The sequence below is a fragment of the Podarcis melisellensis genome, assembly GCF_964234715.1.
Source record: "Podarcis melisellensis genome assembly, chromosome: 3".
NCBI lineage: Eukaryota > Metazoa > Chordata > Lepidosauria > Squamata > Lacertidae > Podarcis > Podarcis melisellensis.
The window spans coordinates 72,757,394-72,782,586 of NC_138530.1; the positions used below are offsets into that span (position 1 = coordinate 72,757,394).

Sequence of the window (25,193 nt, forward strand, 5' to 3'; positions counted from 1 at the left end):
TCGCTGTTTAGCAACTTGTTGCCATGTTAGAGCCAAGGGCAAGCTGCAGCAAGGGAGATATTTTGATTCCATTTGTTGATAACAGTTTCTAAACTGCCTATAATTAAATATGCTTTCTTTTAAAAAAACACACACACACAAAACTTTCAACCTTGGCTCATACTATGGGCATGTGCATACGTTTAGGTATATTTGGGATATTTTTTACATTTCCCCCCCTAAAACATTTATCATGATTTTTAGTTTTTCTTAACAAAACATTTTGTCCCACTCAGCAAAGATCTGTGGGTTTGTGAACTGTTCACCGCTGTCGCCTGTGAGCATAAAATAGGTCACACAAAAGCATGACCCATGCTTGATAGAAATCCATACAAGCACCCGCTAAGTAAATAACTGGTGCTGTCAACTCTGAGAGTGCTGATTGCCTCCTTTCGGTGGCAAATGGTGCCGTTTCAATCTGACCAACTCAAAAGGTGATCCACACTCTCAAAGCAAGCACACAAGGAACAAGCCCTCCCCATATGCACAAGGAGATGTGTCTCGTGGCTCTTTTGTAAGAAATATTGGAAGTGGTTGCCTTCAGCTAAGTTGTAGACCCACTTGAAATTGATAGACCTCGGTTAGTCACAACCATTTAATGAACCTGTTCTGAGCATGGCTGATGTTGAAGATGTTTTAAGGTGGCATATGGTAAATCAATGTGGTACAGTAGTTAGAATGTCAGATGGGGACTAGGGAGATCATGGCCCCAAACCCTACTCAACTGTTAACCTCTGGCTGACCTGGAGCCAGCCTCTCACTCTCAGCCAAGCCAATCTCACAGGTTGTCTGAAGGGTAAAGTGGGGCGGCGGAGAGACGCATTTCATTTACACTGCTTTGAGCTCCTTGGAGGAAAGGCAGGATATGCACATGATAAATGAATGTTTCCTGTGATGTACTCACTCATTTGTTTCATCTGACTTTCAGGCTGTCTGAACCTCTCGTGAACAGGAGATATAGTTGGAGAATTGTGCTTACCACAAGCAATGACGCCTTTTCACATGATCATCTGTTCTCTGGGGTGCAGGGGAATCAACCATATCCAGCCACAGAAGAAGAAAAAAACTTTTATAGCAACATTGTAAAACATTCACTTTGAGCAGTAGGAAACAAAAACATTGGAAAGGTCACAAGTGCTCAAAAAAGAATAGCAATATTCTATTTTAATAGCTGTTTTGGCAGCCTAATATGGAAGCCTTTGTTACAGAGAATACTTCCAAGTTTCAAGGAAGCTAGTTGTAAATAGATTGCTCAGGAAATTCACAAAGTGTGGGTGGGACACATGAGTAGGAATCAGTTGGTTTCCAAGGCAGGACCAGATTTAGATGAAGAGAGGCCCTAGGCTACTCCACTTGTGAGCCCCACCCCCCAGCCTCACAAGTAGAAGAATATGGAAGAGTGTTATAAACAAAATTGAGTGAAGCCAAGGATGATGACAGGTATTTAAAATTCTGCAATTCACAATTTCTCCTCTAAAGGACATAAGACGTTATTGTTAAATACCGTGGTGATTTTTAAAAGTGCATAAAATTAACACTGCAAAACTTTTGCAATAGTTGAACCTTGTAAACATTTTGTGGAATAAGCATTATTTCTTAGGAAAATGAAGTTGTTATTTTAAAAATAAGATCTGGGCCTTAACCTCTGCATAAGTCAGCAGTTCTCAACTCGTGGGTCCCCAGATGTTGTTGGACTACAACTCCCATCATCCTTGAGCTTTGGCCTTGCTAGCTAGGGGTGAAGGGTGTTGTAGTTGAAGAACATCTGGGGACCCACAGGTTGAGAAAGGCTGGCATAAGTGGAGGGATGCTTCTACTGCCTCAGCCACAAACCTAGCTCTGACTCATGCACGCACCCATATAAGGAGTAACTCCCATTGTTGCCTTAACCGGGGAATATTAAATAAATGTGCTCAGGATGGAAAAAGGCTGCATCTTTTCTTGGCCTGGGCAGGCTGTCTTCCTGTTATATACCTGCTGGGATTGACAAGGCATATGACCCTCACCTGAATCTCATAGCCCTCCTGACAGGTCTGCAGCCACAGTGTGGAAATAAAGGAAAAGGAGATTGCCCACCAGATACCAGGCACTCTACAGTATTATTCAAATTAGGCCCCAGTGTTTTCTTACAAACCCCTTCTCAATGAATTAATCAATTTTAATCTAACATGTAAATTCTCAAAACTTTCTCATTTGTTAATTAGAACAACTACTGCTCTCACTTCATTACAAACAGTATTTCTACCTGCAACACACTTGAGGAAACCTGCTCCTCTTCCTTTCACAGATATTTTGTTTCCATTTGCAACTGTAGCTGCCTCTGATAAGTATCATATAACTCTTTGCGGGGGGATTAGCATCAGACACCATGTGCATGGAAGTTGTCATACCAATTAGCCAACTAGAAGGGTTATTGTTAATAGCACCAGTTTTCCTATAACTTGATATTGCTGGATAGTTTTGAGCATTTTTAGTTTTCTTTCTGTTGCCACCCTGGAACTTTTCTTTATTAGTGCCACTTTGTTTTGTACAATTCCTTGCAAATGAAGGAAAACAACTTTTCTGCTTGTATATGTTGATAATATAATTTTGGTTACTGAGAACAAACAAGATTGTACAAAAACAAGATTGGGTGCAGGCCTGGCCAGGACATGGGTGTCCTGACTGTGACAAAGGTGGCCTGTGTGCGTGCGTGCTTGCTTGCTTGATTAACAGCTGTTGGGAACTTCAAGGTCCCTGCTCTCCCTTCTTATGGTCTTTATATTGGACCTGGAGACTCCAGTAGAGAGCATACCATGTCAAGAAGGAGGGCAAGTGGGCACCCTATCAAATGACAGGGCAGGAGCCACACAGAGCAGGGCCTTTTCACTGGTGGTGCCCATTGTATGGCTTGCTCTTTCTAGACCCGCTCTCTTTTGGCCTGTATTTTGGATCTTTATAATTTAGGAAGACTTTGGAAGAACTGGTTGACAAGTCTTATCAGACACTAATGTATGAGTGGATTTTATTTGCTACTATTCTGGGCTTCTGATGCACCAGGGTTTACACCAGCGTACTAGAGTTGGCCAGGAGGCCAGAAGGGATACAATTTACGAGCTTTCTCCATTATCTGCACGACAGGGGGTGTTCAGTCAACAGTGCAAAGGCTGAGCTAAAGCGTTTCCGGCTGGTTACCTGCTTTCAGCAATAGGAGTTGCTGTTTGGTAGTACTCAGTTGATTAGCTGTTAGATTCTAGAGCTCCCTATTGGTGGTTCTTAGGTAATTCCAAAAATACAGAGTCCATTAATAAAACACCACGTTCATTCATAAAGCAGTAACATAAATCTCCATTGCTACATATTGAGTGTGTATTTCAGCAGTTGAACGTACAGGTTTATAGCCATGTTGTAGTTTAGTGATTATGCAACTGTGAATAAAAGGTGACTGGGCTCATCGTCCTGGGGTTTGGGTGGGGGACAGGTGACAAAACTGATTTCCAATCAGTTTCCACCCCCCCCCCCATATTTCCACAACAGGTCCTTGAGTCAGTACTCTGAATAGTGACACCAGGGACCTAGAAGGGCTTGTCAGTCCAACCCCTGCACGGTCTCATCAGGGCTGACCTTAAGGCAATTGGAGCAACTGGGCCAAATTGCCCTCGCATGAAGTCTTGGGTTTGCAATTTTGGGAGTGGGGAGGTTGCCTGCTGGGGCAGGCTGGCAAGGCTCCCTAGATTTAGAGGCCGTAGGCTTCAGCCGACTTAGCCTATACATAAATCCGGCACCGGGTACACGTGGCTTCAAGTGGTGGGTCAGGAACCACTGCAGGTCATGGCCTCATCCAAGATGGGTTGCAATAGCAGCACTGCCACCATGCAAACATATGGTAAACAAAATGAAGAATTAGGTTGCCCAGTTAAATGTTGGGGTGCAAGGTGGCTCTTAAAAGGATGGAGACAACTGTTCTAGTGCAGCTGATAATCAGTGTGGCATAATGGATGTTCAAATCTCCAAATAGCCATGAAGTCCACGGGGCAACTGTGGATTTCTCAGCAGGAATCACCTCACAAGGTTGTTGTGAGAATAAAATAGGACAATGGGTGGGTGAGATATAAATGCACTAAAAATTTAGGTGATCATCTGGCAGCTTTTCCTGGCTTACTTCATCAGGATGCAATCCTAAAACTACACTTACAAAGTGGGGACTTACTTCACAGTTGCATTGTTAGACATTGAAAAGGCCCTCTATTTTGTTCTGAAGGAGCATTTTAATGACAGATTTCCTTTTAAAACAGGGTTGGCCTTTGAGTAAGATTCTTTTTCCTTGCAGGGGTGGGGGAAGGAGGAAGGGCTATCACAACAAAGGTCTTTCCAACGACAACAGGAAAAACATAGAGAAAGGAGAGAGAATGATGTTGAAGGATGTGCGCCAGTGACGGAATGGAGAACGGGACTGGGGACTGGGAGGAAGAGGAAAGACAGGCCCAAAGAGCAAAAGAGATGAAGGGTTTCTGGAAGCAACTGTTGTTTTAAGAGATGGCACTGATAGGCACAGAAGAGGCTGTGGGGCTGGCCACTGACCTTTCGGGAGACTCAGGTTACCGCAGCTGTCAATCTTAAACAATGGCAGAGCTGGCTCCCTCTTCCATAGGCTAGTGATTCCCGAATCGTATCTGGGGCATGCTGCTAAATACGTCACAATAGGGGCTGAAGTAGAATGTGGGAACATGGCACCATGTTGGAGGCCTCCACCTAGGGGTGGCCAGATGCAAATGAGGGCAGGGTTCCTCCATGCTTGATAGTTGTGTAGAAAAGGCCATTTCAGCAAATGTTGCTTGCATGACAAGCTCCGATTGTAGAAATATCCTCTTCTGAGGGTGGTGAGTCTGTGGCTGTCCATAAGCTGCTGAACTTCAGCTCCTTTCATTCCTGACCAATGGCCATGCTGGCGGGAGCTGTTGGAGTGTGGAGCCTAACAACATTTGGAGAGCCACTAGCTCCCCACACTTAAACTGAAGGTGCAGGAGCACGTTCCTCTCCTCCACCCATCTGGTCAGCCTAAATCCATCACTCCACCTTGACTGAAGTGGTGAGGTTCTATGCAGCATTGATTCCTGCGTCTTATTAGGAAGGCAGGAAGGTCAACAGTAGGTGGCACCAGAGCCAAGGATTCCAACAGCTGGTGGAACCCAAGCCAGTAGGTGGAGCCAGAACCAATCACCAACTAGTTCTAGCTTTCTCCTCCTCCTGCTTGCTGAGTTCCATAATTACAACACTGAAGATAAGTAAGGAGAAGGTGGTAGATGGTGCCATCCCCTGGACTGGTTAAAAGAATATGGGCAAGAGGTTGTGGGCTGGCTGATGGCAAGTGAGCTTGGTGGACCTGTGCTCCATTTGCCCTAATGGACTATCCTTCACTGTTTCTAGAGGGTGAGTCTTTTAAATGCGGGCCCGTGGAACATGTGTACTCTGTATCCATGGGGCTTCTTTTAAAGGACTCACCCTGTATATGGGCAGCAACATTGTCCTATGTGAGAGAGTATGGTCTAGGGTTCCCTAATGGAGCCTGCATTTTAACTGAGGTGTAAGCAGGAACCTCGATTTTTCACTTCTGCCCAGAAAGCAGAGTGCCATCGTCTGACTGCGAAATGGCAAAAAACAGATCAGAAGATAAGATTAAGAGAGCTCTCCCCCAACTGCAAATGTCTCCCTGTTTGGCTGTCCGCTGCTCTCTAATCTGTTTTTTCCAAATATGACAATATATGATAGAGAACGTAGTGGAGGTAGCTGCAGATCTGCAAGGAGAGGAGTCGGTCTCTTAAAGCCAATATGGTGGGTGTTCTAGTAACTACAGTTTTGGGAGGTGTAGCCAGCTTGGCAGAGGCCACGATTGCTGTTCCAGCAGCACTGGGAGCAGCGGGTTTCACTGGAGCTGGAATTGCAGCTGGCTCTCTGGCTGCAAAAATGATGTCAGCAGCGGCCGGCACCAATGGTGGAGGAGTAGCAGCTGGGAGCGCTGTTGCCGCGCTTCAGGCAGTCGGTGCCCCTGGGCTGTCCGCTGCTACCACAGCTGCAGTGACAGATGGTGGAGCATTGTTGGAAGCCATCTTCCCTTAAGAAGAGGACACACATACACAGAGGCCATATCTACTTGGAAAAGCAGTACTTGGAAAATTATGCTTTGCCATTGACATAACTCACTTGACTTACCTTAAGTAAAATGTGATTTTAACCAATGCTACGTTATTCCTACTGGCCAAAATGTGAAAAACAAATATAGCTTTGAGAATTAAACAAAAAACATTCACAATATACAAAAAATAGATACCAGATAAAATGCAACAATAAAAAGGACTAAATAAAACAACTTAAAATAAAACCACACTAGAAGACTTGCAGCCTATTCATCACATATTAAAGTTACAAAACCCATTAATTTTCAAAGGGTCTGTTCATCAGAATAATGGTAAAACAAAATACAGCAGCCTGCAAGAGATGTCTTTTTTGTTGTTGTTCAGTGGAAGAGGGAAGACTGCCTCCAGATGATTCCGGGTGAAGCGGGGGGGGGGGGGGAAGGATAGTGTGTGAAAACCCCCATATAAAAAGTTTGGGAAAGGTTCCCAGCTTTTTTTCTGGCAAGAGTTCCTAGGCTTTTAACACCTGTGTGGCAAACAGATATTCAAGAGGTAGAGGTTCCTCAATCACTTTATCTGCATGCCGAGAAAATCCACAACTGCAGGATAGCTACATGTTCCTCCCATAAATAAACAAATTTGAACAAATGAATGAATCATAGAAGAGCAGCAACAAAGTAAGCATGCTATTTGACTGCAAAGCAAACACCTCCAGGTGATTTCATCAAATGGCCTAAACTACATGGAGCTTGTCCAAGCCTGGAATTTAGAAGTGCATGTTCTGATGTTGTGCCATATTTCTGATATGATCTGTAATCTGTTGTGTTCTGTAATTAGGTGTTGAGGCTGTAATGCTTCAGAAATGGTTAGAGTCATAGAATGGTCCACAGCACTTTCCAAAGTCTAAATACTTGATTGTAAGTTGCATTGGGTTACCTTGGGCAAGATAAAAGCAGCTAACGTATTGTATAAATATTAAACACAGCAGCTAGCTAAACCTGAAATGTTCAACCTCCCTTTGAAAGCACCACACATATCATTAGATTACTGCTACCACGATACCTTATAGGGATGATGGAAGGACTATTTAGATAATATAGTGAACATTTTGGACACTTTATAAAAAGGATGCAACTGCCAAGGGTTGCTAGTAAAAGAATTAAGAGCCATTAATTTCCACTGAGTTAATTCCAAATGCTATGGTTTAACCATTTCCAGATCAGAGCCCAAAAGAGAAAGTGGGCCACTTTTAATGTTAGATGTATAACTGTCAACTAGATGAGAGTAAGCAGAGAGATGGTACAGAAAGATAATAAATCCCAGACACACTGTGCTTTATTTCTAAAAGAGAGCTGCCGAATATCCAGTTTTTAAGGCAACCTCCAATTAAAACTTTCTCCTAATGGAATGATTGTTTGGGGGTTATAGATGAGAGTTGCTGTTCATTGTTTTAATCGCATGTTGTTTTTATATTCAACCTTCTGGCAAAGGGTAAGAAAAATAAAATGATGATGAAGCTAGACTAAAAACTGATATTTTAAAATGACTCTGAACATTTAGAAAATATATTTCTAAAATATCCATTCTAATTCTCCCAGGGCGCCATTAAATGAAGGCACAGTATCCATTATTTTGTTTCCCATATTTCCATTATCATGGGGGCATCTCTATTTTCCATATCAGGTATCAATATATCTTGGGACATGTTATTCACACACATACAGTATTTGATCAACCTAACTCTCACTTATTTGGTCTGTTTTCAGAAGGGGACTTGGTGTATAATGGTCACAATTACTGGCTGTAAGAGAATTTTGCAAATTAGTCAGTGTGTGAGCATGTGGTCACAATGTGGGGGAACGGCCTGTGAAATCATGTGTTTGGGTGCATTATTAGAAACCTAACCTGCATCTCCCCACCAGTTTCTGTAAGGACTCAGTCTGGACATTTAGGCAAGCAGAAATGGTGAAAACTCTGAACTTTGTGGCTCCTCACCTTTCAAAAATAGTTGGAGCAATGTGACTCTTTGTGGCTTGTGGGAGAAAAATGTGCGCAGACAGTTACATTTTGACAGCTTAAGTGAATCATTCTATGATTACGCAGCTCTGCAGAGGAAAGTATGTAAACCTAAGGAAGTATTTTGAAAAGGATATAAAATTACATTTTTTCTTTCTTAATTTTTATAGTTTTAGTTCATTTCACATTGACATAAACCTTATAACGAGAGGTTGGTTAGGACCATCTCTGATTAGGTTTATGGGAGAGACGAAAGAAAAGATACTGCTTAAATTAGAACAAAAATTATTTATTTTTATATTTGAATTCAGCTCATCCTTCAGGTACTGATAGTGAAAACATGGTACCTTCCTATTTCTCTTATTGTGAAGCACTTCTGAAAAAAGGAGAAAACTAAAATCCTTTACACATGGACTATTTCACTGTGTATACCAGCGACACAGAATCAGCTTCATTAAATTGACATATGGTATTCTGGTTTAAAAGGCTGCATAATGGACAAAGGGGATGATTGACCCCTGGGGATTGTCCTGCCCTCGATAAACATACCTATCTATACCTGACCTAGTCAACATGGCCAGGTTGCCATCATTAGTGGTTGCATGCTGTATGCTAGTTACCTAATTCTTTCTTGGCTGGCTTCTGTCACTGGATGTCAACAAGGCTCTGTCAAACAGCAGCACCCGAGGCTGCCATTGGGCTAATGCTTGGTCACTTACCATTGGGCGCCTAGTGTTTCCCCCTTGCTCCAAGTTGTTGAATACAGGATCTTCAACCAACTTCAAACTGTAGTTTAGGATCCTGTTATTTCCTGGTTTGGGTGAAACTGGGAACGATTGTAATAAGAGACTTCCTGGTTTAAAATCATGACCACAGAAAGGGGTTGCTTGCATGAGCTTGTCCATGTCTCAGCTTGTTATGATACAATTGTATGAAGTGGGCTGCGTAACAGTTTAGAATCATAGAATCATAGAGTTGGAAGAAACCACAAGGGCCATCGAGTCCAACCCCCTGCCAAGCAGGAAACACCATCAGAGCACTCCTGACATGGTTGTCAAGTTTAGTGCGGTCTAGAATTTCTTTCTGGTGTTATGTGGTGTTACTGACTACTTTTCCACCAATGGTATTATTCTTACAGATTTCATGGGGTTTTAAGAAATATTTGAATGCTGAATATCACCTTGAGCGATTCATACACTTTAAAGCTAAATAAATGTTTCACGTTCTTAATTCTATATACTCTGGAAGCAAACCACCAGCAGCACAAAGAAATAGGATATAACTCTACGCAACTGGTATGTTTTATGTTTCCTTAATGCAAGTATGTTATACAAACACACACACTTTCAGAAGTGGATAAAGGAGAAGTGAAATTTGTTGCCGGGATATTATTTTCTCTCATGTAATGTGATAGATTGTTGCCAGTGAATATCCTTGTTACTTTTAGAATTTTGCCTAGAGAAAAATCCAAAATAGACACCAGGACGCTACATGCAAGTGTGTGCTCTGTTTGTTTGGGGGATTTTGTGTTTGAAAATATCCTTTGATCAATCTGCTGTGCCGGAACTGTTTCCCTGAGCTATGTGATAAGGTATAGCCCCTTGGTAACTCTGTTTTGTGAGAGCAAGACAGGTTAATTGGGCTTGGCTATACCGATGAGTCTTTCAAGTCATGTAAAATGAGACCTGCACAGAGCTTATCACAGGTAGATAGCCATTAATATTCCTTGTTCTGTCTACGGGAAGAGAAAGGAAGTTGTTTGTTTTGAATGTTTCCAAAGGGATCCAACAAAGGACACAAAGGGGAAACTCTCCATGCCTGGGAGACAGGGCAGCCATACAATGAATGAAAAGGCAGCTTCCTCTTGCTAGAACTGATCGTACGGATGAAAGATTTGGAACTGCAACTGCATCACTGCTTTACAAAAGGACTAAACTGTTGCATTCATGCCATGAAAGATTAAAACACATAATAAATTTCACATATAATCTCAGAGGAAATCTTAGTCAAACTATTTCTCTTAGCAGATGGTTTTCTTGAGCTGAACCATAAAATTCCTTTTCTCTTTTAGACAAAAGTAATCATATTTGGGCTCATTCTTTCACCACCACTAGACAAGCGTGTGTGTTGCTGACACAAAACATATCTGTGGAGATTTAGGGTATTGTATAAGACAAGGCATTATGTGAGACAAAGATAGCCAACATGGCCAGGTGCAGTCTTTGGAGTGTGTAAAGGTAAAGGGACCCCTGACCATTAGGTCCAGTCATGACCGACTCTGGGGTTACGGCACTCATCTCACTTTATTGGCTGAGGGAGCTGGCATACAGCTTCTGGGTCATGTGGCCAGCATTACTAAGCCGCTTCTGGCGAACCAGAGCCACGTACGGAAACATAGTTTACCTTCCCGCCGAAGCAGTACCTATTTATCTACTTGCACTTTGACGTGCTTTTGAACTGCTAAGTTGGCAGGAGCTGGGACCGAGCAATGGGAGCTCACCCCATCACGGGGATTCGAACCGCCAACCTTCTAATCTGCAAGTCCTAGGCTCTGTGGTTTAACCCACAGCGCCATCCGCTTCCCTGGGAGTGTGTAGTCCACCACAGTTGGAGGGCACCACACTGGCCATGGCAGAAATAAGACTTTCCCAATCACAGACACACAGAAGGGGCTTTTAACACCTAGTCTGTCTATACCATGAGTAGGCAAACTCAGGGGCCCAGGGGCCAGATCTGAACCAATCGCCTTCTCAATCTGGCCCGCAGACAGTCTGGGAATCAGCGTGTTTTTACATGAGTAGAATGTGTGCTTTTATTTAAAATACATCTCTGGGTTATTTATGGGGCATAGGAATTCATTCAATTCCCTCCCCCCCCAAAAAAATATAGTCCAGCGCCCCACAAGGTCTGAGGGACAGTGGACCAGCCCTCTGCTGAAAAAGTTTGCTGACCCCTGGTCTATACTAAGGTTACCACGTTTTTTTCAATGAATCCGGGGTCACTTTTCAACTTCAATAGATTTTGTATGGGGACGTCTGGTAACCTTAGGTCTATACTAGGTTCAGACAAGTCCACAAGTGACCCAGCTCTTTGCTGACTTCAAGCAAATCTATCCCAGCTTCATGTCTCCAATTGTATAATGTTAATAATTGTGATTTACTTCCTAGTTTTGTTGAGAGAAAGAAAACAAATAACAATCCTGAAACAATGGGAGTGGGGAGGAAGTCTTAAAAGCTATATGTTTTGAGGCAATGAATTAACAGGGGATTGGATTAGATGATCCTTGGGGTCCCTCCCAACTTTACAATTCTAATTGTTTTCTAGAGCCAGCATGTTTCACAAATACAAATTCTGAATTCCCATTCTCCAAGAGCACCTGATTCTGCAGCATTTTTGAAGCTAAGCAGATATAAATCAGAGCAGTCCCTTGGAAGGAAGATCACACCAGCCCCATGGAAGAATTAATAGAATAAGTAAGCAGCATCAGTCCTTGACTATGGGTGTGGCTTCTTAAAGATCCCATCTCTAATATATGAGCAGCTTGATACTAAGCAAATGTAAGAAAAACTGCTAGCAGGGAAATGGCTTCCTCCTGTGTCTGAATGTTTACTATGTGGAAGAAGGTTGGAAGGTTTCACATCAGATATCGGGAGAGCACTTAGTGTCAATTGGAATGCTTGTGTTGTTTGCAAAAGGATAAGAAGTCTGTGGTCAGGGTCAAATACCCTTGGTTTCAACAGATTCCCCCCCACACACACACACACCGTCCAAAAAACTTGCATAACACAAAGCTGTGAACTCATGATAGGAAGATAGGGAAAAGTCACATTTTCCTCCCAGGAAAACCTTTTCTGCGTATGCAAGTGTTTTATAACATGGGCTGGGTAATGTGCTCAAGGTTGGAGAACAAGAATGTGATTCTAAAGAAATCATGGCTTGTCCTTTTAGCCCTATTCTCCTTTCAAGCATGGATACTCCAGTGTCAATACTCTCCACCACAGCCTTCATCAACTTGGTGCCCTCCAGTTGTTTTGGATCAGCCCCAGCCAGTGCAGCAATTCTAAACATCTGGAAGGCACCAGGTTGGCAGAAGCTGCTTTGCTAAGACATGGCTACAAGGCAGTAACAGAACCGCTACCAGCAAAGTGGCAGATCACAGAGCATACTGTTCCTATACAAAAACTCAAGAGGAAAAAAACAAGTGGTGTCATATCAAGATGCCAACACAGAGAAGGCCATATTTCTAGTAGCTACCCACTCAGCTTCCAAAGATCAGTTCACCCAGAACAAGGTCACAGATGACCTCAGTGACTGAGCAGGCTCAGATGACAGTTGCATATGGATGCCCCATTAAAGAAAGCAACCTTAATCTCAGTTCCCCACCTCCAAAACAGGAATAAAAGTGATCCATCAGAGTGGTGTTGAGCAGGAATTATTTCTGGAAGCTACATTTGTTTCCGGGATTATTAATGTAAATAACATGCATCTAAACATGAATATTAATGTTTTATTAATATCATGTTTTGCACCTTTAAAACTGTTAATCTGGCAATATGCAGACAGACAAGGTGAGCCCTTCCTTACCTGGAGCTGCAGGTGTGAGCTTTTGTAGGGAACATCAATTATGGCATAAGTGTGTGGGATGAAGGCTCAGCCCTCCATTCAGAATGAGGAGACAAAACTAGTAAACTCTGAAAATCTGGGAGTTTCTGGGGAGTTCCACACCATACATTTAAAGCACATGACTTGCACCAAAGAATCCTGGGAACTGTAACCCCCCAATCTACAATTCCCAGCACCTTAACAAACTACAGTTCCATGGATAGGGGACATCATCTGCTTTAAATGTGTGTTGGATGTGCTTTAAATGTACTGTTTGGATCTGCCTTCTGTCTTGAGAGGGGCAGGCTGTTACAACCCTTTTAAACACTCTTGGAAAACTCAATGTGAATTAATGTGCGCTAGTGGGAGAAAAACCTTTTGCTATTTTTAAATTAAACATAGCTTTTGACAAACATTTTAAAAAATCACATACCTTAGCGAAGTTTAATTACTCTTTAATAGTTTACCTTTATATACCACTTCTCTAAGTAATTCATTTTAACAGCTCTTTTGATAATTACTATTCCAGACACTTACCTTACATTGAAGGTGAAAGAAAACCTGTTCACTCTTGTTTGTCTTACTTATGTCTTTTGCAAGACCATTCAACAGTTGCATACTTTACACAAATCTCATACATTATCTGAGGAGAAAGGTCCATTTCTTGACACAATCGGTTTATTCCTCACAAGGTTTAGATAGCATTTATCTTTAAATGAGCTGCAGCCTTTTGCAAGTTCATCTGATATGTTAACAACCCGTATTGCACTTCAGTAAATATTGTACTTCAGCAAATATTGTACAATTCACAACAATAAAGGCAAAAATAAAGTCAGTCAACAGACATGATCATTAACATGTTTTTGTCCTGCATACGCACACAGCTGCAATCTTATTAGTTCAGAAGGAACAAATCATGAGCAGGAGTATATAAATGGATAAAAGAATAAGTGGTCAATGAGATGTAACACACATTTGCACTCTTTGTAAGTCAGAAGAATCCTCAAGAGCATGGGTAGGCAAACTAAGGCCCGGGGGTCAGATCCGGCCCAATTGCCTTCTAAATCCAGCCTGTGGACAGTCCAGGAATCAGCGTGTTTTTACTGTACATGAGTAGAATGTGTCCTTTTATTTAAAATGCATCTCTGGGTTATTTGTGGGGCCTGCCTGGTGTTTTTACATTAGTGGAATGTGTCCTTTTATTTAAAAAGCATCTCTGGGTTATTTGTGGGGCATAGGAATTTGTTCATTATTTCCCCCCCAAAATATAGTCCGGCCCCCGACAAGGTCTGAGGGACAGTGGACCGGCCCCCTGCTGAAAATGTTTGCTGACCCCTGCTCAAGAGGCTGTCATTTTTGAGAAAAGGAATTAGGTAACTAAGAAAAAGGACTTATTAACCCTTTCAACAGCTATTTTACTGTTCACAACCATTCCCCACACAGGGGGGAAATGAGTACTTACAAGTGTACTATGAGAGGCCTCAGACCTTCAAATATCTAGGCTTCAGTGGCGTAGAGTGGGTTATCAGCACCCGGGGCAAGGCAAGTAATTTGCGCCCCCTAACCCACGGATTTGCGCCCCCTAACCCGTGGATTTCCCTAACCCCCAGATGTTGCGCCCGGTGCGGCCGGCCCCCCCTGCACCCCCCACGCTACGCCACTGCTAGGCTTTCCCCAACCTGATGTTTTCTATATATTGTTGATGCATAAATAGGCTGAAATAGGCAAGGGAAACTGGATGAAACTTCCTAGCATTGACCTCAAGATGGAATCAGAGGCATGGGTAGGATGAACCAGTACTACACAATGAAAATCCTAATATATTATGACTTTAATATCTAATATAATGTTTATAATGTTACTAATCTTTTCAATTCTTTTAAAAATCACTCTTGTGGAATGCCACCTTTCTGAGAAGTCTCTGTCCTCAGCACATTTAGGACTATGACCTTCACCCTACCACCACCTAGACCACTCAGAATCAATGAAGATGGCGTATATAGTCTAGGACCGGGGAGAGAGGAGTTCAAATCCTCTTTCAGTCATGAAGCTTCCTGGAAGTCCTTGAGCAAGTCACTCTCTCTCAGACTAACCTGTCATTTGGTGGATAAATGGGGTGGAGGGTGGGCAAACCATATACATCAGGCATGTCCAAAGTCCATTTCGGGGGCTTAATCTGGCCCGTCGGTCAGTTTAATCTGGCTCCTGTGGCAGTTTATTTCCCGGGGTAAAATCTTAAAAAACAACTTTAATCCTAAAAAAAGATCAACAACATTGGTTGGCCTTTTGGTCGGCCCCCACAGCCCTTCACTTCATCAAATCTGGCCCTCTTTGCAAAAAGTTTGGACACCACTGATACATATCACCTCAAGCTCCTTGGACATAAATAGTTTGTGCTACTGAGAAGGTGAAAACCAGCACTTTTGACAAATGATTTAGTCTCTCTCTGTTTTGTTGGACTATAACCCCTCCTGAGCTGAGCATACAATACATAGGAAATAGTGGTCAAGAAACTGACACAATAGCACTGTATACTGCCAGCGCCTACCTCAGTGCAATTAAATAAAGCCAACATTGACTACAATCTCCCATCATCCCTACTGGCTATGCTGACTGGGGCTGATGGTAGTTAGAGCCCATCAAGATCTGGAAGAAGGACCACAGGGTTCCCTCCCTGGAGAGTGGAGGATAGCTTGAACTGCTTGCATTATGCTATGGTCCAGAGGCTACCTGAAGGCAGCTCTGCTTAAGTTGTTGTTTAGATTGCATATACACAGGCAGAGAAGCACAGATGCACAAACATGTGTACAACCACACCCACAATGAACATAATAAACCTACTGTTTTCAAAACCTATTGCTTACCACAAGAGATTTTGGTACAAAGGAGCAAATGCTCTGGAAAGAGTTAATTATTTCATACACTGAAAATTATGTCTATGTATGCAAGATGTCAAGCAAGAATAAACATAAACCAGTTAAAATCAATTAAATAGAAACCACTTAAGCAAGGTTAATTACTGGGAGGGGAACATCTGTAGGCACACTGCCATCAAGCTGGCTGTTCTTATCAAAATGTTCTTAAGATTTTAAATACTAATGTAAAGTATTCGTCAGGGCAACCCAAGCACAATTAAGATGTTTCGACTGCTGTCAGAGAGACAGAGAAACGGTGTGGTTTTGCTGCCACCTCCTGATACATTTCAGAAGCACAGGTTTCTTACCAATATATAACTTTTTAAAATATGTAGAATGATAAATTACGGTAGATTAAAATGGAAGCAAAATTCTTTAAGAGTTTCTAGTTACTGATATATCAAAATGATCGAATGAAAGGTGAAGATGGAGTGACAGATCTTTAGAGCTAATTTGTAACTCTGGTCCCACCTGAATGCAGGTGGAGCAATGAATATAAACTGTGAAGAGTTTATATTTTATACACCTTTTATTGTAAATTTCAGGTAATCTTCAACTCAGTATTTTACTGACACACTGAAATTAGTGAACATGAGTAAATTAGATCCATTAATTTCAATAGGTCTACTCTGAATAAAATAGATGACTATCACCCCACGTATTTTGTAATCTATAAAATTATGGTGTGCAGTGATTGTAATAATTTTGTATATTTATACACTATAAAAAAATCAATAGGCTGCATTCCTCTATTAAATGTATATCCCATCCATCTCCCAAAGGAGCCTAGTATGACACATACTTCTCATGTGGAAAAGGGAATTTCAACAAATATAGCTTGTAATGCAAGCTCCACCTGCTGAAATTCCCTTTCTTCACAACTAAAGGTTCACAAGGCCTCTCTTCTTTGGTACATGTCACCCTAAAAAGGGCTTGGAAGAAAAGGGGTGAAACCTCACCAAATCTGTATAAATTTAATGAAGCATTTTCTCAGATGTCTCCTTCTAAGGATACCAGTATTTTTGTCCTTCATTTTTCTGAAGGAAAAGTATAATATTAAGTGGAAATTGAACCCCTCCTCCCCCCCCCCAGAAGATTGACCAGATTAGTTCATTGGTATCCAATTTTTTTTTACAAAGGTTTCTGTGGTACAATGTCTTAACAATTTTAATTCTAGCAATTTTATTCGGCATTTTCGGATATACAGAATAGAAACCTAAATGGGCAGGTATATGTACATACATATGGGCACAGAGAAAAAGAAAAATAGGGTTGAAAATAGAAGCTCTCATTTGCCACAGTTGGGATTCACATTGCAATCTTATGTATTTATACTCAGAAGTATATTTTATTGTGTTCAAATGTGTTTAAAGGTAAAGGGACCCCTGACCATTAGGTCCATTTGTGACTGACTCTGGGGTTGCAGTGCTCATCTCGCTTTATTGGCTGAGGGAGCCGGCGTACAGCTTCCGGGTCATGTGGCTAGCATGACTAAGCCGCTTCTGGTGAACCAGAGCAGCGCATGGAACCGCCGTTTACCTTCTTTATGGCAAATTCAGAAAACCCCTAAATTCACTAATGGTTCCTTGTCAAAAAAAGTGATGGTTTTTTCCTTGTCAAAAAATGGTTCCTGGAAAAAAGTGACAAGTGGGATGCCACAGGGTTCTGTTCTAGACTCGTTGTTGTTTAAAATCTTTATAAACCACTTGGATGAAGGAATTAAGGGGATGCTTAACAAATTTGTAGATACCACTGTACTGGCAGGGAGAGCTGATACCGCAGAAGACAGAATCAGGATTCAAGATGACCTTTACAGGTTGGAGAAACTAACAAAATGAAATTCAGTAGGGATACATGTAAGGTTTTGCACTTAGGCAGGAATAACCAGCTGCACCAATATAAGATGGGGGACACCTGGCTTGCCAGGGATGTAGGGGACTTGGTGGACCACAAGCTTAACATGAATCAACAGTGTGATGCAGCAGCAAAAATGAAATAAAATAAAAGAGCTAATGCTATTCTAGGCTGCATCAACTGAAATATAGTGTCTAGGTCAAGCAAAGCAATAGTATGACTTTATTCTGCCTTGGTGAGACCACAGCTGGAATACTGTGTCCTGTTCTGGGCACCACAATTTAAGATGGATATTGCCAAGCTGAAGTGTGTGCAGAGGAGGGTGACCAAGATGATCAAGGGAAAGGAAACCTAGACTTGTGAGGAGTGGATGAAGGATCTGAGTAGCAGCATAGAAAAGAGGAGACTGACAGGAAATAATATGATAAAGGTAAAGGTAAAGGTGCCCCTGCCCGTACGGGCCAGTCTTGCCAGACTCTGGGGTTGTGCGCCCATCTCACTCAAGAGGCCAGGGGCCAGCGCTGTCCGAAGACACTTCCGGGTCACGTGGCCAGTGTGACATCACTGCTCTGGCGAGCCAGAGCTGCACACGGAAACGCCGTTTACCTTCCCGCTAGAAAGCGGTCCCTATTTATCTACTTGCACCCGAGGGTGCTTTCGAACTGCTAGGTTGGCAGGCGCTGGGACCGAACAACGGGAGCGCACCCCGCCGCGGGGATTCGAACCGCCGACCTTTCGATCGGCAAGCCCTAGGCGCTGAGGCTTTAACCCACAGTGCCACCCGCGTCCCCTAATAATATGATAACCATCTTCAAATATCTAATGGGCTGTCACATAGAGGATGGAGGAAGCTTGTTTTCTCCTGCTTCAGTGGGAAGGACCCAAACCAATGGCTTCAAGTTACAAGAAAGGAGATTCCGACTAAACACCAGGAAGAATTTTCTGACAGTAAGAGCTGTTAAAGACGGGGCGGGGGGGGGGGCTGGGGCAGTCTCCCACGGAAGGTGATGGACTCTCCATCCTTGGAGGTTTTTAAGCTGAGGCTGGGTGACCATCTGTCATGGATGCTTTAGTTGAGATTCCTGCATTGCAGGGGGTTGGACTAGATGGCCCTTGGGTCCCTTCCAACTCTACGACTCTATCATAAAGAAGCAAGAGATTAATATTTCACAAACTCATGGTTTATTGTTTCACGTGAACAAGGCTAATTTATCTCTCTCTGAAAGTGATGGGGGAAGTATATATATATGCAGTCTCTTTGTATTCCTGCATTGCAGGGGGTAGGACTAGATGACATTTGGAGTCCCCGCCCTCGTTCTATGAAAAACGTAGTAGAGCTAGACCTTTTATCAGGCTGACCAGAATACCAAGCACGGCTTCTGAGTTTGCGGGGGGGGGGGCGCGAGGTTGCGTAAACACCGTACATTTAAAGCACATTCCCACCCCGACCCCGTCAAGAATCCTGGGAGCTACTGCTGCAAAGGGGTTCAGGTACGTCGGCGGCGGCCGGTCTCTGAGGGACTAAACTACAGTTCCCAGAATGCCTTGGGAGAAAGCCCAGCTTGGAATGCATGGACGGCATCGGCCATGCTGGCGCTTTACTGCAGGGGGAGCCGCGCGGCCTCCTGGTCCTGCTCCGCTCGCTTCTCTTGCCTCTTGCCGGAGGTGGCAGCTCCTCGCCGGCGAGTGGGAGGGCCCTTTCGCGGCTGCGGCGGCGGCGGCGGAGCTCCAGCCCGCCTGTCTTCGGCTGAAGGGGAAGCCGAGCGGCGCCTCGCCCCACCGGGCCCCTCCTCTTCCTGCACGCCGCCCCATTGCCGCCTGCTCCGCCACGGCGCCTGCCTTTCCCCGCAACCCGCCGCCGCCAGCAGCAGCAGCAGCATGCAGCTTTTCCAGTACCCCGAGGTGTACCGCGAAGAGACATCCGTGAGTAGCTCCCTGGTCCCCACCTCCCGCCCCCGGATCCCCCCAACACGGCCCCCCCAGGAGTCCCGGGCAGCTTCCGGGACCCGGTGGCTTCCTGCCTCCTCGCTTCCTCCTCGGCCACCGGCGCCCCGGTGTGCAAAGGCTTCCCGCATCTATCACACCCTGCGGACTTTCCCCGTCAAGCCTGATGCGGAAATAGAGGTGTTTGAAGGGATGGGTGCAGGTGTGATGCAGGGCCGTGTCCTTTGCACACCCATCCACACACCAGTCTTTCCAACCTGGCCGGTTTGGTCTCAAACCACCGGTGTCGTTTATCTCCTGCCTCTCTCCACTACTTGAGGGTGTGGGGATTGCTGGGGACGGCCGCCGTGGGTTATTTCGGCAGGTGTGGGTATGCCTGGAGAGGATCGGGGGCCACTTTTGCCACCCAACGACACAGCGTGAGCTGCAGAAGTTTAATGTTGGCACATTTTTTTTGTCTTGCACAATCTAGGAGCCCCAAAAACAAGCACCTGTTGCTCAAGCAGGAAGGCATAATTTCCTCCAATCAGATTGGCCAGTAACCAGATTGGCTTGCCTGTAAATAGCTTTGTGCAGCACAGTGGCTCTCCACTGAGGGTGCACAATGGGCTGGGTTAGAATAATAAAATTACAGAACTTTAGAGGCGGAAGGGATGGTTGTGCAGTTGGGGCTGGTGTATGGATAGTGCCGCTTGGGAATTCTGAAAATCAAGCCGTATATAAATCTCTAAAAGAAACAGATGGTGTTTCCTTGCAAGCAGAAAAGAAAGGGCTTAACCCACACTTCCTCTTGTCCTGCTGCTCCCCCCCCCCCCCGTGAAAACCACACTTCAGCACTCCATCAGAGTAAATGGCAGTTCAGGTTTTTGTTCTTGTTTTCCCTTGGAAAGGAGCAGGGCAAGGGGAAAACCACCCCAATCTGTGCCTAGGAAGCGTGGGGCAATCAGGAAACTCCTCGGACACATGCTTTCTAGGCATGGCACAAGCAGAAGTGTGGGCGAGCCCTGATTTAGAGCAGGTGTTGGAAGCTGTGACCCTCAAGATGAATATTTTGTTACAAGTCTTGTCATTCCTGACCATTTGCCCTGCTGGCTGGGACTGATGGGAATTGGATCTTGCAGACCAAAGATTCTCAGCCCTGGTCTAGAGAGACTACCTCTTAATTCTTTGTAGCACAAGTTCTATTAATTTGGGATCTTGTACACCCACACCCCGTTTACCATGTTCTTGTAGTTTTGTGTTGGAAATCTTAACTGGAAGGTTGACAAACAATACCTGTCAACAGCTTTGTTGTTGTTGTTTAGTCGTTTGGTCGTGTCCGACTCTTCATGACCCCATGGACCAGAGCACGCCAGGCACTTCTGTCCTCCACTGCCTCCCGCAGTTTGGTCAGGCTTATGTTCGTAGCCTCAAGAACACTGTCTAATCATCTCATCCTCTGTCGTCCCCTTCTTCTTGTGCCCTCAATCTTTCCCAACATCAGGGTCTTTTCCAGGGAGTCTTCTCTTCTCATGAGGTGGCCAAAGTATTGGAGCCTCAGCTTCACGATCTGTCCTTCCAGTGAGCACTCAGGGCTGATTTCCTTAAGAATGGATAGGTTTGATCTTCTTGCAGTCCATGGGACTCTCAAGAATCTCCTCCAGCACCACAATTCAAAAGCATCAATTCTTCGGCGATCAGCCTTCTTTATGGTCCAGCTCTCGCTTCCATACACCACTACTGGGAAAACCATGGCTTTTACAATACGGACCTTTGTGGGCAAGGTGATGTCTCTGCTTTTTAAGATGTTGTCTAGGTTTGCCATCACCTTTCTCCCAAGGAGCAGGCGCCTTTAATTTCGTGACTACTGTCACCATCTGCCGTGATCATGGAGCCCAAGAAAGTAAAATCTCTCACTGCCTCCATTTCTTCCCCTTCTATCTTACCGGCCCAGTGGTTTTTCCTACTTTCTTCAGTTTAAGCTTGAATTTTGCTATAAGAAGCTGATGATCTGAGCCACAGTCAGCTCCAGGTCTTGTTTTTGCTAACTGTATAGAGCTTCTCCATCTTTGGCTGCAGAGAATATAATCAATCTGATTTCGATGCTGCCCATCTGGTGATGTCCATGTGTAGAGTCGTCTCTTGTGTTGTTGGAAAAGAGTGTTTGTGATGACCAGCTTGTTTTCTTGGCAGAACTCTATTAGCCTTTGCCCTGCTTTGTTCTGAACTCCAAGGCCAAACTTGCCAGTTGTTCCTTTTATCTCTTGACTCCCTACTTTAGCATTCCAATCCCCTATAATGAGAAGAACATCCTTCTTTGGTGTCATTTCTATAAGGTGTTGTAAGTCTTCATAGAATTGCTCAATTTCAGTTTCTTCAGCACTAGTGGTTGGTGCATTTCTGGATTACTGTGATGTTAAAAGGTCTGCCTTGGATTCGTATCGAGATCATTCTATCATTTTTGAGATTGCATCCCAGTACAGCTTTCGCCACTCTTTTGTTGACTATGAGGGCCACTCCATTTCTTTTACGGGTTTCTTGCCCACAGTAGTAGATATGATGGTCGTCCGAACTGAATTCGCCCATTCCCGTCCATATTAGTTCACTGATGCCCAGGATGCCAATATTTATTCTTGCCACCTCATTTTTGACCACCTCCAACTTACCCAGGTTCATGGTTCTTACATTCCAGGTTCCTATGCAATATTTTTCTTTACAGCATTGGACTTTCCTTTCGCTTCCAGGCATATCAGCAACTGAGCGTCCTTTTGGCTTTGGCCCAGCCGCTTCATCAGCTCTGAATCTACTTGTACTTGTCCTCTGCTCTTCCTCAGTAGCATGTTGGACGCCTTCTGACCTGAGGGGCTCATCTTCCAGTGTCATAACTTTTATATGCCTGTTGTCTTTGTCCATGGAGTTTTCTTGGCAGGTATACTGGAGTGGCTTGCCGGTTCCTGCTCCAGGTGGATCACGTTTGGTCAAAACTCTCCACTATGACCTGTCCATCTTGGGTGGCCCTGCACGACATAGCTCACAGCTTCTCTGAGTTATTCAAGCCCCTTCGCCACGACAAGGCAGTGATCCATGAAGGGGGTTAACAGCTTTACTTTTCCATGATATGGAAAAAGCAGTGCCTTGTATGAAGGAAAACAAAAATCATAAAATAACCAAAGAATTTGACCAGCCTTTAAATTATAGATTTAATTGTACTCCCCATTTCTTAAAATCTGTGACTCTGTTCCAATTATAACATTCTCAGGCTATTAGGCTACAGAAAATAATACTTTTAATAAAATATTTCATTAGGCAGAGAAGGGTCAAGCTTGCTCTGCCCTGTGCTGGTAACAAACATTCCAAATGCCTTTTGTAAATAAAATTGCTGATATTGTTCAGAAGTCCCTCCCAGAGTTTTACGTAGTAGAATTTCACTAGCAACAAAAGAACTTCCAGCCATACTGCAGTCTTTTATAACCTGTTAGCGGAATGTTGCTCATTTCTTTAGGCTAGATATATCTTCCCTCACTGAAGTACTAGCTTTTAATATGATGGAAGTTGGGAGTCCAATCTGGAAAGCCACATGTATAGCCTTTGTATGGAGGACATTCTCCCAAGTTCAGGTGCTGACATCCTCACCTAAAACATGAGTGGTTAACCACTTGCTCTCCAGATATTGCTCAACTCCAACTCCCATGAGGATGATGGGAGTTTTGGTCCAGCAACATTTGGAGTCCCCATCCCTGCCTAATGTCCTTTCAGACTGCTATGATACCTGAATCCTTCTAGTGCTTGCTGTTTAGTGCTATAGCACCAAACCAAGAGCACAAGCATTTTCCCTTGCAGATGCACCCAAATGTCCTGTTCCAGCAAGTGTGACTCATTTCTGGAATGAGAAATCCCTGAACATGTCTACTGTGTTGAGAGCACAATAGGCAGCTAGTTAGGGAGTGAAAAGCCATACAGCACATCCAAAGAGACACCTGTGGCTTCAGTATAGTGACTGCAGAAGTCCTATCTTTGGGTTTTGTTCCAAACTGCTGTTGTGTTTTTAGAAGCCCTCAATAGTACAGTGGACCCTCGGGTTACGTTACATTTGGGTAATGTAACTTTCGGGTTGCGAAAGTGGCACCTCTAGATGCGGACTTTTCAGGTACGTACGGAGCCCCAGAACAAATTAAGTCCGTATCCGGAGGGTCCACTGTATTGATCTCCATTTCCCATCTTTTTCCCGTGCCAAGTTATAATCAGTGGCTAAGAGTTCTCTCTTTTGTTAATAAAAACAGAAGGTCCAAAACTACATTGGCACATGAATTCTCTGGGTTGGTTATGCTTGATTAACTTCATTTGTTTGGAAGAGACTATTATTCTGCTGTCAGAGCAGCTTGATGAAATTAGTTGCCTATTGCATTCTCCAGTTTTCAGCAGTGTATTAAGCTGTAATAACTTATTTAATGCCACTCATAAAGTGATTGTAAAGCAATCTTTTAAAAAACAAATCTCTCTCTGTATATTTTAAAATCAGGTGGACGACTATCATGGCTGTAAAATATGTGATCCGTACAGCTGGCTTGAAGATCCTGATAGTGAGCAAACAAAGGTAAGCCTTTCTTATAATTCTGGACATCTTGGGGCAAGTGCCTTTGCAGTGTAGAGGTGCATAGTACTGTTCAAATGTGATACTAGTCTCAGGTAAAACATCAGGCAAAAACTAGTTTTCTGCTAATGATCATCTTACACCAGAAAGGTTTGTGTTTGTAGGAAGTCTTACTGGTCCACAGGCAATTGCTGTGATTGGAGTGCAGTGGTACCTCGGGTTACAGATGCTTCACGTTACAGACTCCGCTAACCCAGAAATAGTACCTCGGGTTAAGAACTTTGCTTCAGGATGAGAACAGATATCGCACGGCGGCAGCGGGAGGCCCCATTAGCTAAAGTGGTGCTTCAGGTTAAGAACAGTTTCAGGTTAACAACAGACCTCCAGAACGAATTAAGTTCTTAACCCGAGGTACCACTGTAATGTTTTTGTTGTGCAGGGTAGAAATGTTTGAATGACACAAGTCCCTGGTTCAGGACCCCTAGTATTTACAGTGGGGTGGCTTCCCTAGACTGTATGTCTCACAGCTCATGGTCAGAGCACAAGCTTTGGATGCAGTGGTCTCGGATTCGGTGCCTTGGAGCTCCGGCTGAAAAGATGGGATGGGACTGAAAGTCTCAGTGATGGAGCACATGCTTTGCTTGTAGAAGGCACCAGGTTCTATTCACTACATCTCCATTTAAAAATATTAGGGGAGGATCAAATGTCATTGAGAGAGCAAAGGTCCTAGGTCCAATCCCTGGTATCTCCAGGTAGAACTGGAAAAGACTTATCTGAAACCCTGGAGAGCCACTCCCAGTCAGTGTAGGCAATACTGAATTAGACTCGGTGGAACAGTGGTATGACTCAATGGCCATATTCACATGTAGTGGGAGTGCTCAAGATACAGTTTGTTTCAGCCTTAATGTGCAAATGTTTCACATTGGTGCATGTAGCCTGAGCTCTTGCACTTTGCTCCCCTCTTCAGGGAAACAAACCATGGAGCAATTGGTTTAGTGTTGTTTCTGAACCAGAGTTTGTAGCTTGTTTCTCTTTCTAAACAAGGCACGATCTGAAATCTACGTTTCTTTGTGCATGCTGTGGTTAAAACGAAGCATACTTTCTGACTTACTTTTACATCCAGTAACATCCATGTTACAT

The 25,193-nt window shown here is 43.7% G+C and overlaps 1 protein-coding gene across 1 annotated transcript in view; it reads left to right on the plus strand.

The window, feature by feature from the left end:
• Window positions 1–19,254: 19,254 nt before the first annotated feature.
• The window catches only part of PREP (prolyl endopeptidase), a 66,592-nt gene continuing 60,653 nt past the window's right edge, over window positions 19,255–25,193 (plus strand). Inside the window, exons 1-2 of the mRNA XM_081904623.1 lie at window positions 19,255–19,462; window positions 23,982–24,056. Coding sequence (XP_081760749.1) covers window positions 19,418–19,462; window positions 23,982–24,056 — 120 coding nt within the window. The 5' untranslated portion in view covers window positions 19,255–19,417. The remainder of the gene's footprint in view (window positions 19,463–23,981; window positions 24,057–25,193) is intronic.